At 55.9% G+C, this 17,125-nt stretch overlaps 1 protein-coding gene across 2 annotated transcripts; it reads left to right on the top strand.

Annotated features, from left to right (window-relative positions):
- Nucleotides 1-4,684: 4,684 nt before the first annotated feature.
- Nucleotides 4,685-16,421, top strand: TSC22D4 (TSC22 domain family member 4). 2 transcript variants are annotated; one of them, XM_060173402.1, is made up of 5 exons: nucleotides 4,685-5,105; nucleotides 5,577-6,614; nucleotides 10,481-10,647; nucleotides 15,501-15,546; nucleotides 15,751-16,421. In XM_060173402.1, the coding sequence occupies exons 2-5, from the start codon at nucleotides 5,841-5,843 to the stop codon at nucleotides 15,958-15,960; spliced, it is 1,197 nt and encodes a 398-aa protein (XP_060029385.1). In that variant the 5' UTR covers nucleotides 4,685-5,105; nucleotides 5,577-5,840; the 3' UTR covers nucleotides 15,961-16,421. The 2 variants fall into 2 exon arrangements, with proteins under 2 accessions (XP_060029385.1, XP_007534878.1); XM_007534816.3 differs by having other exon boundaries at nucleotides 15,498-15,546.
- Nucleotides 16,422-17,125: the final 704 nt, after the last annotated feature.

Here is a 17,125-nt window from a genome sequence, read left to right as displayed (position 1 = left end):
CACCGGCCGCACCCCGCCGCCCCCAGGAGTTGGTTCGAGGTTGTTACCTGACCCTGCAGCCTCTCGGGAGCCTGGACGTGGCTCTGCCGTCTGGGCCCAAAGTCTTTTCCTCCGCCCGCCTTCATCCTCGTAACCTTTGACCGCGCTGGCGGCGGCTGCCAGCACCTGGACGCACCCTAGGGACCACTAAGCAGGACCCGCAGTCACGGTTAGGGTGCAGTCACCCCCACATCATCTTCCTATCAGCTTCCTGGCAAGTCTCTGCCGCACGTGAGCTACTGGGAGGCCTTCCCTGATGCTAGCCAAGCTGGCTGAAAAGCGCCCCCCCAAAATAAATAAATAAAAGCAGCCACGTGCTAATCCCTGGGACCTACCAGGCTGTCTGCTGTGTGGCATTGGACAGACTGCACCCCCTCTCTGAGAAACGCTTCAGGCTTAGCTCAGTAAGTTCATAGAGAGCAGTACATGTAAGGGCTATTATAAATGCCCCAGGGGGGCAACACTAAATTAAAACCTCATTACAGTCCTTCCGGGTTTACACTTTAAGGCCAGTGTTTACTTGTTCATTCGACAAACATTCCCGGGAGAGATCAACAAGGGTCCTAGGCACTGAAACACCCAGTCCAAGTGGGTGCTGAGTGTCTGGGGGCAGAGGGGAGGGGAGGGGCTCCAGAGAAGCTGGAGGGCCTGTGGGTGAAGTGGGAGGGGGATTGGGGGCGGATAGAGATTGTGGGGGAGGCTGCTTCCAGGACCTTGTGCAGCCTTAGGACTCAGCTCTGCGGGGATTGTTACAAGGAGCGGAGACTCAACAAGGAGATACAGAACACCCTTGTGAAAGTCGAGACTAGGGGGTTGGCGTCATTTTATTTTACAGATTTCGTTTATTTGGCCTAACCCTAGAGGGTGGTGAAATTTTTCCATGAGCTCAAGCTGCTGGAGGAAGGAGGTGGGCAGATGAACAGTCCATCAGAATTCATTAGAATCCACTTGTTCTCCTGAACCTGGGGAGTGAAAGTAGATGAGGCTATCGGACTCTGCTTTTGCTAAAAGAATTCCTCCCGGAATGTTGTTTGGGGAGGTGCCCAAAAGGGGAGAAGTTGGCAGTCAGGGCTCTGTTTTTTTTCTTTGTTATTTTAATTGTACTTATTTTAGCTTTATTTATTTATTTATTTATTTGCCACCAGGGTTATCAATGAGGCTTTGGTATCTGCATGACTACACCACTCCCAGTGGCTTTTAAAAATTTTCCCCCTTTTCTGTCTTTCTGTTGGAGATAAAGGGAAAGAGAGGGAAAGAGACATCTGCAGTACTGCCTCACTACTCGTGAAGCTTCCCTCCAGCAGGCGGGGGTCCCTCATGGGTCCCCCATGAGGACATGGAGGTATGAACCCATGTCCTCATGCATGCTAACATGTGCATTCTACCAGGTGTGCCATAACCCAGCCCCTATTATTTTTATTTTTATTTTATTTTAAGATTTATGTATGTGGGAGAGAGGAAGATGAGATAACCAAAGACTGGCTTTGGATATGTGATACTGGGGATCAAACTCAGGACCTATGGTCAAGAGTCTGATGCCACCTCCTAACCACTTTTTGTTGTTTGCTTTTGTTCTTAAACTTTATTTATTAATGAGAGAGGAACATATGCATATATAATTTTTTTAATTTATTTAGTTTCCCTTTTGTTGGCCTTGTTGTTTTTCATTGTTGTTGTAGTTATTATTGTTGTTATTTTTTAAAATTTATTTCTTTATTGGGGAATTAATGTTTTACATTCAACAGTAAATACAATAGTTTGTACATGCATAACATTCCCCAGTTTCCCATTTAACAATACAACCCCCACTATTATTGTTGTTATTGATGTCGCTGTTGGATAGGACAGAGAGAATTGGAGAGAGGAAGGAAAGACAGAGAAGGGAGAGAAACATAGACACCTGCAGACCTGCCTCACCACTTGTGAAGCGACTCCCCTGCAGGTGGGGAGCTGGGGGCTCGAACCAGGATCCTTATGCCGGTCCTTATGCTTTGCGCCACGTGCGCTTAACTCTGTGCTATCGCCTGACTCCCCCTTTTTTTTTTAATTCTACTCAATTCCATCTTATGGTTGTTCCAGGGATTGAACCTGAGGCCTTGGAGCCTCAAACATGAATGTCTTGAGTAGCTATTATTATGATTATCAACAGTTGTCGCTGAGGTTCATCATTGCCTGTATGATGAATCCAACACTCCCAGGTGGCTTTTTTTTTTTTTTTTTTTTTTTGATAGGATGGAGAGAAGTTGAGAGGGGAGGAGGAGGAGATGGAGAGTGAGAGAGAAAGAGAGACCTGGAGATCTGCTTCACAACCATGAAGCTTCCCCCTGCTGCTAGGGAAGGGAGCAGGGATTCAAACCCAGGTCCTTGAAAATGTTAACATGTGTAGTGAACAGGGTATACTACCGCCTGGCCTGAGTAACCATTACCTTATCTCCCTGACTCAGGAGTCCTATCTTGCCAAGCACACAGTAGGTCCTTCATGAGTATGTGTATGAATTCTCCACCAGAGAGCACTGGGTGAGAGGTGGGAGGGGCCTGTGCTTGCAGCCAGTGGTTTAGTTCTGGGCACATCTGGATGGGTGACAGTATGCTGACCTGTGTGACCTGCTTTGTGGGCTGTCTTTACTGCTTCTCTCTCTCAGGGGCAGCCAAGGACACAGTGTCCTTTTTCTGAGCCTCCTGGTCCTTCCACATCTGATAGCTGGGATTTGATTCAGATACCCTAGCTTGAACAGCTGGGGGAGGGCTGGGAGAGGCAGAGTCATGGTAGAGGGGAGACTTGTGGGCCTGGAGTCTATATGATGCTCTGGTTCTCTTGCCTATTATTATTATTATTACTATTATCTTGTTTCCAGAGTACTGCCCAGCTCTGGTTTATGGTGGTGCAAGGGATTGAACATCCAAACTCAGAGCCTCAGGCATGAAAGTCTTTTTTTTGCATAACCACTATGCTATCTCCCCAACCCCTGGGCAATACAACTTCAAAACAAATACTCCAGCACTAAACAACAGAAGACCTTGGGAAGAACAGATAAGCAAGATGAGTTGTGAGTGGACCATTGCTGAAGCCGCAAGGTGAGGTTCTCATTCCAATTCTGTCTATTTTGGAACATGTTTAAAAACCCGACTTTGCTATATACAAGATCCAGGTTTGAGCCCAGCCCCAACCACACTGACGGAAGCTTTGGTGTTGGGGTCTCTTTCTTTCCCCCTTCTCTGTTTCTGTCTGAAAACTAAACCAACTAAGAGAATTCAAGAAAAATATATAAATAGAAATAGAGGAAGGGGAAACAATATAATGGCTCTGCAAGACTCTCATGGCTGAGGCTTTGAGACCCCAGATTCAATCCCCAGCATTACCAACAGCCAGAGCTGAGCAGTGGTCTATGTTAGGGTTCTCTCTCTCTCTTTCTGTATCTTTCTCACTCAAATGAACAAATATCTCAAATATACAAATAAGTTTTTGTTTTTTTTTTCTTACCAGAGCACTGCTCAGCTCTGGCTTATGGTGGTGCTGGGGACTGAACCTTGGAGCTTAGAGCCTCAGGCTTAAAAGTCGTTTGCATAACCATTATGCTGTCTTTTTAAAAATAAAGTATTGTGGTCCAGGAGGTGGCACAGTGAGGTCCTGAGTTCAATCCCCAGCAGCACATGTATTAGAGTGATGTCTGGTTCTTTCTCTCTCTCTCTCTTCCTATCTTTCTCATTAATAAATAAAATTAAAAAAATTTAAAATAACGTATTAAAAAATAAGTTATCGGGAGTTGGGCTAGCACAGCGGGTTAAGTGCATGTGGTGCGAAGCATAAGGACCAGGTAAGGATCCTGGTTGGAGCCCCTGGCTCCCCACCTGCAGAGAAATCGCTTCACAATCGAGATGTCTATCTTTCTCTCACCCTCTCTGTCTTCCCCTCCTCTCTCCATTTCTCTCTGCCCTATCCAACAACGATGACATCAATAACTACAACAATAAAACAAGGGCAACAAAAGGGAATAAATAAATAAATAAGTTATTATTTAAAGAGAATGCAAGAAGCAGAGTACCACTCTGGCCGTTGAGATGTGGGGGATTGAACTTGGGACCTCATGCTCTTTAAGACCAAGCTTGCAGTCACTGTGCCCTTTCCTGAGGTTGCAGAAGTCCACATTTTAAAATAAAGGTGAAGGTAGTTGGAGGCGAATAACTGCCTTGTGCAGGCCTATTATGAGAACTAGCAAAGCTGTGGCCATGACAGCCAGAGCAGCACCCTCCAGCGTGGGAGGCACTTCTGGGGTCCCTGCACAGCCCCCCTGCTCATCCCCTTCCTTCCCTTCTGTGTGTGCAGGCCCAGGGCAGCAAGTGCCTACAAGTAAGGGAATCCCAAGAGCCGCCCTGCCAACTCCTCCCCTTTCTCTGCACCCGCCGCCGCCCCTGCCTCCGAGGCTGAGCTGGGGCCTGGGCCCAGCAGGTGTGGGGTTCAGCGGCCTGTTAGGGCCCCCCACTTTGGCGCATCTGCTGCAGCGGCAGCGGCGGCGGTGGCAGGCTTGGCCCCAGGCCAGCTGGCCCGGAGCCCCAGGAGGCAGAGAGGGCGGAGGAAGAGGGGAAGGAGGAGGAGGAGGAGGAGGAGGAGGAGGAGGAGGAGGAGGAGGAGAGGAGCAGTCAGCAGGCCGGAGGAGGCAGGACTTCCTGGTGTGGGGGTTGTCAACAGCTCGGAAGAGACAGAGCGAGCGCCAGAGCTCGGGAACGAGCACCGAGCGGGGTAGCGGGGCCCGGGGGTGCCACGCGGAGCCGCCAAGGAAAACCCGCTCGCCGGGACAACCCCCCCCCCCCCCGGCGCCGGCCGCCCAGGGGCCTGCGGAGCTCCCTGAGGTGGAGCCGCGGGAGGAGGCGGGGGTTCCCTCTTTGCTGGAGAGCAAACTTTCCGCCGAGATGCCTGGCGGGGCGAGTGGCGGCCCCCGACGACGCCCGGACGGGCTCTGATCGCGCCCCCTCCGCGCTGCCGAGGCCAGGAGCCCCCCCGGGAAAGGACACCAGGACATCGTAGGAGGCAGGGACCCCGGGCCCAACAGACTGGCGGAGACCGAGAGGTAGGGCTGTTGCTGGGGCGGGGCGGGGTACGGGGACGTCCGGGCTGGGCCGCCCCTGGGATGGGGGTGCTGGGTGGGGGTGGAACACGCGAGGCTTTGGGGAGACCCGGCCGCGCCGAGGGGCCGCTACCCCTCACCCCGCCCCCGCCCCCGGGTGGACACGAGTCCCGTGAGACGGAACCCCAGGCGGCAAATGCCCAACTTTGTGTCTACGCTGCCCCTGCTCGGTGCCCCTGTCAGCCTCTCTGGGCTCTGGTCTCCGTCGTCTCTGTCTGTCTCTGGGTCTCTGGCGGTTTCCCCTTCCTCCCCATTCTGCTCCCCGGAGAGGAAGCCCCGAAGGTGGCCTGCCTACTGCTTTCTCTGTCTGCCTCTCTCTCTCTCTCTCTCTCTCTCTCACACACACACACACACACACACACACACACATACACACACACACACTCTCTCTCTCTCTCTCTCTTTTCTTTCCAGTTTGCAAACTCAGCTCTGGAGCAGCGACAACAGCAGGAAAAACCTGCCCGAGCCCTCCCCTGCCGCCTGCCCTCCCCTGCCCCCCACTCACCAGCCAGCCACCCCCAGTTTCCGCAAGGCCCTCCTGCCATGTCGGACCCAGACCTCCCTCGGGGCCCCCCTGCCCCCGCCATGTGGCCCCCCTGTTCCAGGGGCGCCTGAGCCCCGCCGAGGACCCCCAGCAGCACCCTTCCCGCCTCGGCCCAGTCGTGCACCCCAGGGACCATGAGCGGAGGCAAGAAGAAGAGTAGCTTCCAGATCACCAGCGTCACCACGGACTACGAGGGCCCCGGGAGCCCCGGGGGCTCAGATCCCCCCGCTTCTCCGGGCCCCACCGGGCCCCCCGGGCCCCCCGCCCGCCTGCCCAATGGGGAGCCCAACCCGGAGCCAGGGGGCAAGAGCACCCCGCGGAACGGCTCCCCGCCACCGGGCGCCCCAGCTGCCTCCCGTTTCCGGGTGGTGAAGCTGCCCCAGGGCCTGGGAGAACCCTATCGCCGAGGCCGCTGGACGTGTGTGGATGTTTACGAGAGAGATCTGGAGCCCCCCACCTTCGGCCGGCTCCTGGAGGGGATCCGGGGGTCGTTGGGGGGCACCGGAGGCAGATCCCTGGACTCCAGGCTGGAGCTGGCCAGCCTAGGCCTGGGTGTCCCAGCCCCGCAGCCAGGCCTGTCTCAGGGCCCCACCTCCTGGCTGCGCCCACCCCCTACCTCCCCTGGACCTCAGGCCCGCTCCCTTACCGGGGGTCTGGGCCAGCTGGCCCTCTCCACCAAGGCCAAGGTGGAGACGGCCCCCCTATCGGCCTCTCCACCCCAGCAGCGCCCCCCAGAGCCGGCAGCTGGGGATAGCGCGGGCCCATCCCGTGCAGCCACGCCCCTGCCCTTCCTGCGGGTGGAAGGGGAATCTGGGGGCTCGGCCAGCAGCACCCCACCACTGTCCCGAGGGAAAGATGGAGGCCTGCGGCTGAGGATGGAGTTGGCTGGTTCAGAGGAGATGGCACAGGTAAGATCAGGGTCCTGGATGAAGGACACACCACCCCTCAGTGTCGGTACTTGCCCAAGTGGGTCTGAGCCAAACCTCCATCCTGGGCCTTACGGCCTGCACGTCCACATCTCCCCCCAAAAAAACCCAACAAACTATAATCTGACCTTTGAGTCCTAAGGCTCTTCTTCTGTCTTCCTGTCACCTCTTGTGTAGTCCATCTGGGGCTCCCAGTCTGCACCTCCTCTCAGTCTCTCTGAGGCCTCATTGTCACCTCGTGGCCAAGTCTCCACTGTCCCTTCATTTCTCCATCACCAAGATGGGGTCTCCTCACTTCTAACTTTAGGTTCAGTAGATTGGGGTGAGGGGGGAGAGGGAGGCTTTCTGCCCCATTCTCTCTTTTGCAGCCTCCATTCCAAAGGAGTATGTGTGTGTGGGGTGGTGGTGGTGGTCTTCTTTCTCCTACCCCAGCCTAGCTTCAACTCCATCCTTGCCCCAAGCCTGGGGGGGGGGGGTCTTTCTGGTTTGTCTTGTTCATCCCCCAGTCCCCTGCATCTGGGTCTCGCCTGGATCACTAGGAGAGGGGGGCAGAAAGAGTTAAATCCCTTGCTCTTCTGCTTCCTGTCTCCAAAAGAGGAACCTGGGCTGAGCTGGGGGTGGGTGGGATGCCCAGGTCCCTGGGGTGGGGGTGGGGGTGGGCAGCCAGGCCTATGAGCCTTAGGGAGAAAATAACACCTTGGCCAGGCGGCAGGAAAGGCAGCAGGCATGAGGATGGGCACTTTCCCCTTTCCTGGCCTTGGGCACAAACCACAGTATAAAAATAACCTGAGCCTGGGTGTCTGGGCTCTGTCAGGACTGGTCAGGACCGGCTCCCCCCACCCCCTCCTGGCCTCCCGCTCGCTGCTCACCAGCCACCCCCCTCCCCTGACAGTCCTCCAGTGCTTTGGCCCAGTTGCCATCGCAGGAAGACAGGAGCCACTTCACTGTCCTGGTCCCCACACTCCTCATACAGCACCCCGGCAGGCCTGAGCTCCTTGGGGGTGCAGGCCTCAGCCCCCCTGCCCTGAGCCCTTCTTCAGTGAATGCATCTGAGCTGCTGTTGGCAGCCAGAAGTCTGTCTCACCTCTGCACCCCGCCCCTCGGCCCCCTATGGTGGCCCAGGAGGAGGGTAGGGAACACCACCTGGGCTCTGTCCCCTGCTCTGTCCCTCTAACCACCTTGGACTCGCTATTCTTGGCTTTTCCAAGAAGCCCTGACCTCCTGGGGCCTCACAGAGGCAGCTTGTTTGGGTGGTCCCCGCCCTCTGCAGCCTCCCCCAGTGCCTGTTGGGCTGTATGGGTTCACGCCCAGGCTCCGCCTTTCCCCTCTCCGCACCCCCCCCCCCCCACAGAGTGTGCTGACAGCAGGAGCAAGGCTTCACCTGAGTCCTCTGAAGTCTGAGGCAGGGAGGGGAGGACCAGCTTGTGAGAGTTCATTCATTCTACAAATAGCTAAATGGCTACCAGCTAGTTCTGCCTCCTGCCCGCGGGCTCCTATCTTCCAGCCTCCCAGCAGTCTGGCTACTTTCATTTCAGATCCTGTTAGGGGCTGGGGGTGGGGGGTGGGCAGGGGTGAGCGGTACAGTGAAATCCAGTAGTTGGATGATGAAGAAATGCCACTCTTCTTGAGAAAGTGACATTTGAGTTGTTTTAAGAAATCAGAACTAGCTGGGGAGGTGGCTCAACTGGTAGAGCTTGGGCTCCAGTGCCTGAGGCTCCCAGTTCCAGGCCTGGTGTCCATGTATGGGAGTGGTACTCTGGCTTTTTCTTTCTCTCTCTGTCTCTCAGCTAGTATGAAATAAAAGAAAATCTTTTTTAAATTTTAATTATTTTTTACCAAACCACGGTTCAGCTCTGGCTGATGGTGGTGCTGGGGATTGAATTATGACATCAGAGACTCAGGCATGAAAGTCTTTTGCATGGGATGGAGGGGGGGGTAGATAGCATAATGGTTATACAAAGAGGGTCTCTTACCTGAGGCCCTAAAGTCCCAGGTCCAGCTCCCCCCCCAGCAGTCAGTGCTCTGGTTAAAAAAACAACTCTTTTGTAGGACCACTATGATATCTCCCCAGCCCCAACCTTTTTTTTTTTTGTCAGGAATTGAACAGGTGGTAACACAGTCGGTTAAGTGCACAATGCCAAAGCACCAGAACCGGCATAAGGATCCCCATTTGAGCTCCCAGTTCCTCACCTGCAGGGGAGTCACTTCACAGGCAGTGAAGCAGGTCTGCAGGTGTCTGTCTTTCTCTCCCCTTCTCTGTCTTCCCCTCCTCTCTCCATTTCTCTCTGTCTTATCCAACAACAACAGTAATACAACAATAATAACAACAATAAACAACAAGGGCAACAAAAGGGAAAACATGGCCTCCAGGAGCAGTGGATTCATAGTGCAGGCACTGAGCCCCAGCAATAACCCTGGAGACAAAAAAAAAAAAAAAAGATTTAATAAAAAAAAGAAAGAAATTGCACAGTTGGCACGTCATGTACTAATATGATATTCTGGCTCCTCTCTCTCTCTCTTTATTCATTTCATGTGGGATAGAGTTTCATGTGTGTGACAGAGAACAGAACACTCTGGCACATGCAACATCCGGGACTGAGCCAGGAGTCTCAGGCATGCAACTTCTGCACTCTGCCAACTGAGCTATTTCTCTGGCCTCCCGGTTTTTCTTATATGAAATAAATAGAATACAGTTCAGCTGCCAGGAGACAGCAAAAACGATTCTGCAAAGAGTGTTCTTGCCTGAGCCTCCAAGGTCCTAGGTTCAACTTTCAGCATCACCATTAGCTAGAGCTGAACAGTGCAGTGTTCTGGCCTTTCTGTCTGTATCTTCTTGTCAAAAATGGAATAGATATTTTATGGGACAGACAATGGCCCACCTGGTTGAGCACATACATTTCCATGTGCAAGGACCTGGGTTCAAGCCCCTAGTCTCCACCTGCAGGAGGGAAGCTTTGCAAGCAGTAAAGCAGAGCTGCAGGTATCTCTTCCTCTCTATCTTCCCTTCCCCTCTCAATTTCTTTTTTTTTAATTTTGTATTATCTTTATTGGATAGAGATAGTCATAAATCGAGAGGGAAGGGGGTGAGAGAGAGACACCTGCAGCCCTGTTTCACCACTCGCAAAGCCTTCCCCTTACAGGTGGGGACTGGGGGCTCGAACCTGGGTACTTGTGCACTGTAACGTGCTCTCAACCAGGTGTGCCACCTCCTGGCCCGCCCTCACAATTTATTTATCCCATAAATAAGTAAAGAATTTTTTAGCCTGGTGGTGGCACACCTGGTTGAGCGCACATGTTACAATGCGCAAGAACCCAGGTTCAAGTCCCCGGTCCCCTCCTGCAGGGGAAAACTTCATGAGCAGGGCTGCAGGTGTCTCTCTGTCTTCCTCTCTGTCCCGTCCCCCCCCCCCCCCCGCCTCTCGATTTCTGACTGTCTCTATCCAATAAATAAAGATAATTAAAAAAAATTTTTTAAGAATTTTTTTTAAAAGAATAGAATTGTTTAAATACAGTTCAGCTGCAGTGAAAATAGCATAAAGTTTCTGCAAAAACACTCTCATGCCTGAGGCACCAAGATCCCAGGTTCAGTTCTCAGTACCACCATCAAGGCAGACATTCTCTGACTGTCCTCTGATTAGGAGCTAGGTCACTTTTTGGAAGCCTCTGGATGTGTGTGTGTAAGGGGGTGGGCATGCTTCTCTCGATTCCTTTTGTGTTACCAGCCAAACACCTTCCCCATAGCCCATGGGCTGGGGGTCCTGGGTCCTTGGCAGCAAAGAAGGGGCAGGTGAGGAGGAAGCCTACCCTTGGAGCTGTAAGGTGAAGGCTTGCTTTGTGTCTGCCTCTAGGCACCCCTGCGGGACTCTCACCCTAGCTCCCCGGCCCTCTACTTCTTTCCCGACGCCAGTCTGGTTCACAAGTCTCCAGATACCTTTGGAGCCGCCGCTGCCCAGAGCCTCAGCCTGGCTCGCTCCATGCTGGCCATCAGTGGCCACTTGGACAGCGATGATGACAGGTAGGTGGGCTCTGGCCTCCCTACCCAGGCTGGCCTTCTCTCCCCCTCCCCCCACCCCAAACTGAAAACAAGAGAATCCTGGCGGGAGCAGAGCTGGTCTGGGACCAGCTTCCTCAGCCTGGAGAGAGCTGGGTGGGACTCCCTGGCTTGGAATCGTCAAGTCATTGACTTCTCTTAGGGTTTGAAGGGAATCATTGTTACCAGATTCCAGAACTCTTGCAGATTTCGTGCCCATCTGGCCAGCTCTAAGAACCTCCTGGCAGGGGTGCCCACCCGCTAAATGGAGTATCAGTCTCCTCCCAGATCCCTGTCCCCATGAGTGACCAGGGGACACCTTAGACAGGGCTGGTTTGGGATCCTCAGGCCTCTGCTGTCCAGAAAGCAGGCCCCTAGGTTTTTGTTATCTGCACAAAGACCACTGTGGCTGCAGCTGGGTGGGCAGAACTTCCTGTTCCAAGGGCGAGGTCTCATTGCAGAGCTGAGGAGGGAAGGATGAAAGTGCGGCTGGGGGGTCAGGCGGTAGCACAGTGGGTTAAGTGCATGTGGTGCTAAGCGCAAGGACCAGGCTGAGGATCCCAGTTCGAGCCCCCAGCTCCTTACCTGCAGGGGAGTCGCTTCACAGGTGGTGAAGCAGGTCTGCAGGTGTCTTGTCTTTCCCCCTCTCTGCCTTCCCCTCCTCTCTCTCTTTCCTGTCCAACAACATCATCAATGACAATAATAATAACCACAACAATGATAAAACAATCAGGGCAGCAAAAGGGAAGAAAAAAATAGCCTCAGGAGCAGTGGATTTGTGGTGCAGGCACCAAACCCCAGCTAATCCTGGAGGCCAAAAAAAAAAAAAAAAAAAAAAGCCCAGGCGGATAGCTCAGCTGCTTCCTTCTGGCTGAGGAAGACTGATAGGGAGGAGGGGGGGTGCTGAGGGAGTCCCCACTTGCATATGTGAGGGAGGAGTGGGACTTCCTGTTGGAGGGCTGGGATGGGGAGGAACTTCCTATTTGCAAGGAAACCAAGGGTGGGACTTAGCCTTGGTGGGTGTTGGGGTGGGGTTGGGGGTAACCTATGCCAGAGGAGAGTCTGCCCCCCTTACTGCCCCTGCTCCCCTCCCATCAAGGACTGAGTTCTAACCAGAGGAAAGGGCCTGGGGCCTTGGGGGGAAGCGGGGAGTGCCAGAGGGAAGGGAAGGATGGCCAGGGGTGGGTGGGCTAGAGAGTGGGGGTTGGGGGCGGTTGGCGGGTTGAGCAGGACTGGGCTGGCCTGGCCTCCCAGCCCTCAGGAATGTGTGAGGTGTGAGGTTGGGCAGGGTCAGCAGTAGAGTCACCTGCCAGAGGCTGCTATTCTGAGCCATGGTACCCACCCTCTCCCCCTCCCCCCTAAGGCAGCCTGGCCAGAGGGCTCCATGTCCCTCCCCCAACACAATGGGTTGTGAAAGCCTGGTGTCATCCTCCCTGTGTTAGGGGACTCTGCCTGCAGAAGCCTCTTAGCTTGATTCTTAGAGTGACCCCTCCTTACCCCCCCCCCCCCGCCCGTGTATCCCAGTCTGACCGGTCCAGCTCCCAGCTTCTACTTCACCCCATCTGCTTCAGGCCTCTCTGGGGCCCTAGCCCAGCCCTGCCCCACTACCTCACCCTGCTGGGCTAGCGGGTTTGGGTTGGGCCACCCATTGGCCCCCTGGAATGGGGTGTGTAACCCCCCCCCCCCCACCTCTCTGGTGTGCCTGGAGCTGGCAGGAGGGCAGCGGGAGGTAGCAAGGGGCCTCCTGTCTGAGAGGAGTGGTGAGCATCTGCATGGGGACTTCCAGGTGCCTAAGCATGCTCCTGCACCCCATCTGAGGGTGGGGAAAAGGGGTGCATTTATTTATTTTTTATTACCAGAGCACTACTCAGCTCTGGCTTATGGTGGTGGTGGGGGGATTGAACCTAGGACTTCAGAGCCTCAGGCATAAAGAGTTTCTTTGCATAACCATTATGCTATCTAGCCCCACCCACCCCCACTTTCCTGATGAAGAGCCTGAGACTCAGACAAGGATTGTTGTAGAAGCTGACCCCAGGTCACCCAGCAAGTAAGGGTCAGGACTATGTTTAGAGCCAGGACCTCTGTTCTCCAAGGTCCCCAAGAAGAGGAGGAAGAAGCTGCCATGTGTAGGAGTCTCTCTCTCTAAGACAGAGGTGGGGCCAGCTCTGCCCAGTGGGGCACAGAGCCAGCCTCCTGTTTGACTCCGCCCCAGAGAACCAGAGATCCGGGAGGGAGTGAAGACACGGCGGCGGGATGCCACTCAGCTGGCCTCAGACCAACCCCTGGGGGCTTCTCAGAACACAGGGAGAGCACAGGGCTGACCAAAGCTCCCCACTTCTCCCAGATGCCCTGCTGCTTCATCTGCGGCTACTCAAGGCTGTTTTGACCTTCAGAAATCAGTCCAACCTCTAGGACTGCCCTTGCCCTGGGGCCCCAGTGTCCTGTAGGGCCAGAGTCTCCAGGTGTACTCCCACAGCTAGGCTCCCCCACAACCACAGGGGGAGCCACTTCACATCTGCGGTCCCTGGTTGGGAACAGTTTTGCAGAAAGGCACTAGGAGAATGGAGCATTGGGTCTCACTCGCACAGCGTTTCCTTGTGGGTGTGTGGTGAGCTCGACCCCTGCCAGCTCTCACTCATCTTAGAAGCCAGTGGGACTGGGGCTGCTAGGGTTCTGGTACCTTGAAGTTGTTTCGGTTTGAGTGTGACGGTGGCAAGTGGTGTCTAAAACTCCAGCTTTAGGACAGCCAGGGGGGGAAACTCATCTCTAACAGCCGAGAAATGTTTCTTGTTGACTTATTTCTTTATTTCTGGCAAGAACCGGCCACTTACTTGGCTCCTGGCCCCTAGTGCCCGCCCCACTGCCCCTCCCCCCCACACAGGAGTGCTGTCCCTCTGTGGCGTCTGTGTGTCCTGCGGGTGGGGGTGGGGGTTGGGGGGACTTCTGCAGCTGCCCAGTCTCCACCCAGGTGTTTGGGATCGAAATAGCTCCAAAGTTGGGCTCGGACTCTGCAGCTGACTGGGCCTCCTCCCCAACCCCCAGTCCCAGGTGACCTTCCTGCACCCCACCCCCTGCAGGATTCCACCTGTCTGCACCTTATGCATCTGGAGCAGGGATGGGAAGTGGAAAGTTCCCAGCTCCTTTGCATTAGCTCTCTGGCTGGAGGGCCTGGTCTCGAGGTCACCTTGAACAAATGAGGGAGTTCCCCCCTCCTCCCCCCAAGCTGTTAGAACTAACAGTCAGGAGTGAGAAGTGAAGGCCTGACCAGGTGTCCAGGATGCGGCTCCCCTGGGACCTTAGCTGGGCGGAGCTGGGGCCAAGGACAGGGCTGTGGGCCTGTTGCACAGGGTAGGAGGGGGGAAGGAGCCTGGGCCTGAGTATGGGGTAGAAGGGAGCCCTGGAGGCTCTGACAGGGGTAGAGGCCTGTGCAGGCGCCCTGGGCCCCATAGCAGAAGAGACACAGGGTGTTGTAGCAAGCTCCAGGTTCAGGGACTCAGAGCCTGGCCTGAGTTGCCCTCTGGTGGCCACTTAGCAAACTACAGCCAGCCAGCCAGAGCTCTTTTCCCTCCAGCCCCCTCCTCTGGGAAGCTGAGGGACAGTCCCAGGCCACCTCTCTCCAACCTCCTCCGCTTCATCTGTCCACTTCTCCCCAGACCCCCCCAGGGCCCCACATTCAGCCTTTACTTGCTTTTTAAGACTTTATTTTATTTGATAAGACAGAGAAGTCAAGAGGAAAGGGAGATAGAGATACGTGCCCGCTCCATTTGTGAAACTTACCCAGCAGGTGGGGACCCAGGACTTGAACCCAGGCCCTTGCATATGGTAACACATGTGCTCAACCAAGTGTGCCAATGCCTACCCCTTCCCCAGCCTGCACTTGCTTTACAGGCCTCTGTTGCCATGGTAACCTTACTCATTCCTCATTGTTCTCACTATAGGAGTTTGGGGGACCTCTAGATAGCCCCCATGATTGGGTCGTGTTTGGTTTTTTTTTGGGGGGGGGAATTTACAGTTGGAGCACAACAGAAGTGTCCTCCACCCTGTACCGCTTCTGCTTAGCAGAAGCCTGGGGGACAGGGGGGCTTGCCCTTCACCCAGGCCTCTGGCCCCACAGCCCCTCCTCAGCCCACCAGCTGAACGCCAAGCCCCCACCCTCCACTCTGGGACTGGTGCCAGGGTGAGAAAGGGACACTGGCACAGCCCGTGGCTGGGAATTCCCGCCCACCCTGGAGCCGGCGGGGACTGCGGGAGGGGGTCCCCGTGTCCCTGTGCAGCCAATCGTGGCTAGGCCTTGCCCCCCCAGGGGGGGCAGCATATATCTCCGGCCAGCACCCCCAGGCACCGTCTTCTCTCTGCCTGTCTGGCACCGGCCAGGCCCTTCTCTGCCCCGGGGGGCGCTGAGCCCCCCGCTGTCCTTGGAGAGAGTCTGCTTCCTTTAGGGGGGGTACCCAGAACTCCTGTCCCTAGGGATGGCCCAGCCAGGGGTCTCTGTCAAGTCCCTGGTGTCATCCTATGAGACTCGAGTGGTGGGGACGGCCTTGGGGCCCCCCCAGAAGAGGGGCTGTGTTTCCTCTCCCTGTTCCCCACGGGGAGCATCTCCTGTCCGAGGTGTCCCTGCACCCCCACCCCACCGAGGCCTGGGGGGGCCCGGGCTGCGGACCTCACCCCGTAGAGGCATGGACAAAACCCTTCTCTCCCTGATCCTCTGCTGTCACAGGTACAGCGGGGGTGGAAGTGAGGGTGGGTGTAGCAGGGGGAGATGGCTGTAGGTGGGATTGGGGGTGAGGACACCTGTTCAAGTACCTCCTCACCTGCGTCTCCCCGTGTCTCTCCAGCAGCTCAGGAGGCCTAGTTGGTATTGACAACAAGATCGAACAAGCCATGGTAAGAGAAGCGGGCCTGACCCCCAAGTCCCAAGAGGTGGGGGGGGCTGCCCACAGACCCCTGTGTCCTTCTTCCCGGCTACTGATGCCCCCTCCCTTGCTGACTGAAGCCATGACACCCCCACCCTTGGTCCCTCCTGTCCCCTCCCTTCCGTTGGCTCCTATTGGGCTGAGCCACCTGACTCCTGTGTTCCTGGCCCCCCAGGACTTGGTGAAGTCTCACCTCATGTTTGCTGTCCGGGAAGAGGTGGAGGTACTCAAGGAACAGATCCGAGACCTGGCTGAGCGGAATGCCGCGCTGGAGCAGGAGAACGGGCTCCTGCGTGCCCTGGCCAGCCCCGAGCAGCTGGCCCAGCTGCCATCCTCGGGGGTCCCCCGCCTCGGACCCCCTGCGCCCAACGGGCCCTCTGTCTGAGCCTCTGCTCCCTCACAATGTGCCTTTTGGGGGTTGCCACGGCTGTACCCCATCTTCCTATGCAGCTTTAATGTTTAATGCTCCCTGACCTCCCTCCCTCAGACCCTCCCCCCACACACACAATAGTCCCCAGGAACGCAACTGGGGCCTCTCCAGGCTTTGATGGAGAAGGAGAGGACTTCAGGATGGGGGTGTTAGAAGGAGCCCCCCCACTCCAGGAGGCCCTTGCCTCCACTCCCTCCCTCCCTATTCGCTCTGAGACACCCCCCCAACTGGTGTCTTGGGGGGTACTGGAGACTCCTTGGCAGACCACCCCCCTTCATCCTACTTTGTTTACCCCCACAATGCCGCCTTTCCACTGCCCAGGGGAGGGAGGATGGACAGTATCTGGAAGTTCTGGGATTCAGGTTTTTGTTGTTGTTGAAATAATAATTATAATTAAAACTCTGAAGAAACTTGAATATGGAGGTCAGCATGCTTGTGTCAAGAGTTTGGGGGGCTGTCACAGGGGTCTCATCCAGACAGAGAGGTGCTTAGCTAGCTGACAGTGTGTGTGTGTGTGTGTGTATGTATGTGTGTGGCGGGGGGAGGGGGGTCATACAGCAGCCCAGGGCCTGGGAAGGGGCAAGCCAGGCCAGGCAGAGGGAGGGCCAGGGATGAGGGGCGTCTGCCCACGTGCTGGGGGACCTGGGCAAACAATGAAGCCTTTGGTGATTATATGGGATCCACCCCCAGCTTCCCAGCATGTCCCCTCTGCCCGCTGGATCCGGGTGGCTGCTGGGGGTGGGGTGGGGGGCCCTGAATGGGCCCCTTGTCTCAGCTCTGGGTGTAGGCCAGATCCCCGGGCACACGCTGCCCTCGCCAGGCCTGGCCGTCCTCCGTGGCTTCCACCCCCAGCTGGCCACGGATGCATCAGGCCCCTCCTGGGCTCTCCTGACTGTCCTGGTCTGGGCTCAAGTCCCAGGCAGGAGAGGAGCAGGTAGGAAGAAGGTCACCAGCTAGTGGGGGGGGGGGGGGGAATGGGAGCCTCCTCCAGAAAAGGGGGGTGGGGGGGAGGACTAGTGGGACCGGATCTGTAATCTATGACCTTGAGCAGGTGTTCTGATGTCTAGAATCTCGGCTCACTCACGAGGAAATGGCACCACAAGAAGTCCCCCCCCCCCCC

This window comes from Erinaceus europaeus, chromosome 15, assembly GCF_950295315.1.
Source record: "Erinaceus europaeus chromosome 15, mEriEur2.1, whole genome shotgun sequence".
In the NCBI taxonomy this organism is placed as follows: domain Eukaryota; kingdom Metazoa; phylum Chordata; class Mammalia; order Eulipotyphla; family Erinaceidae; genus Erinaceus; species Erinaceus europaeus.
This window is presented reverse-complemented; position numbering and strand designations above follow the sequence as displayed.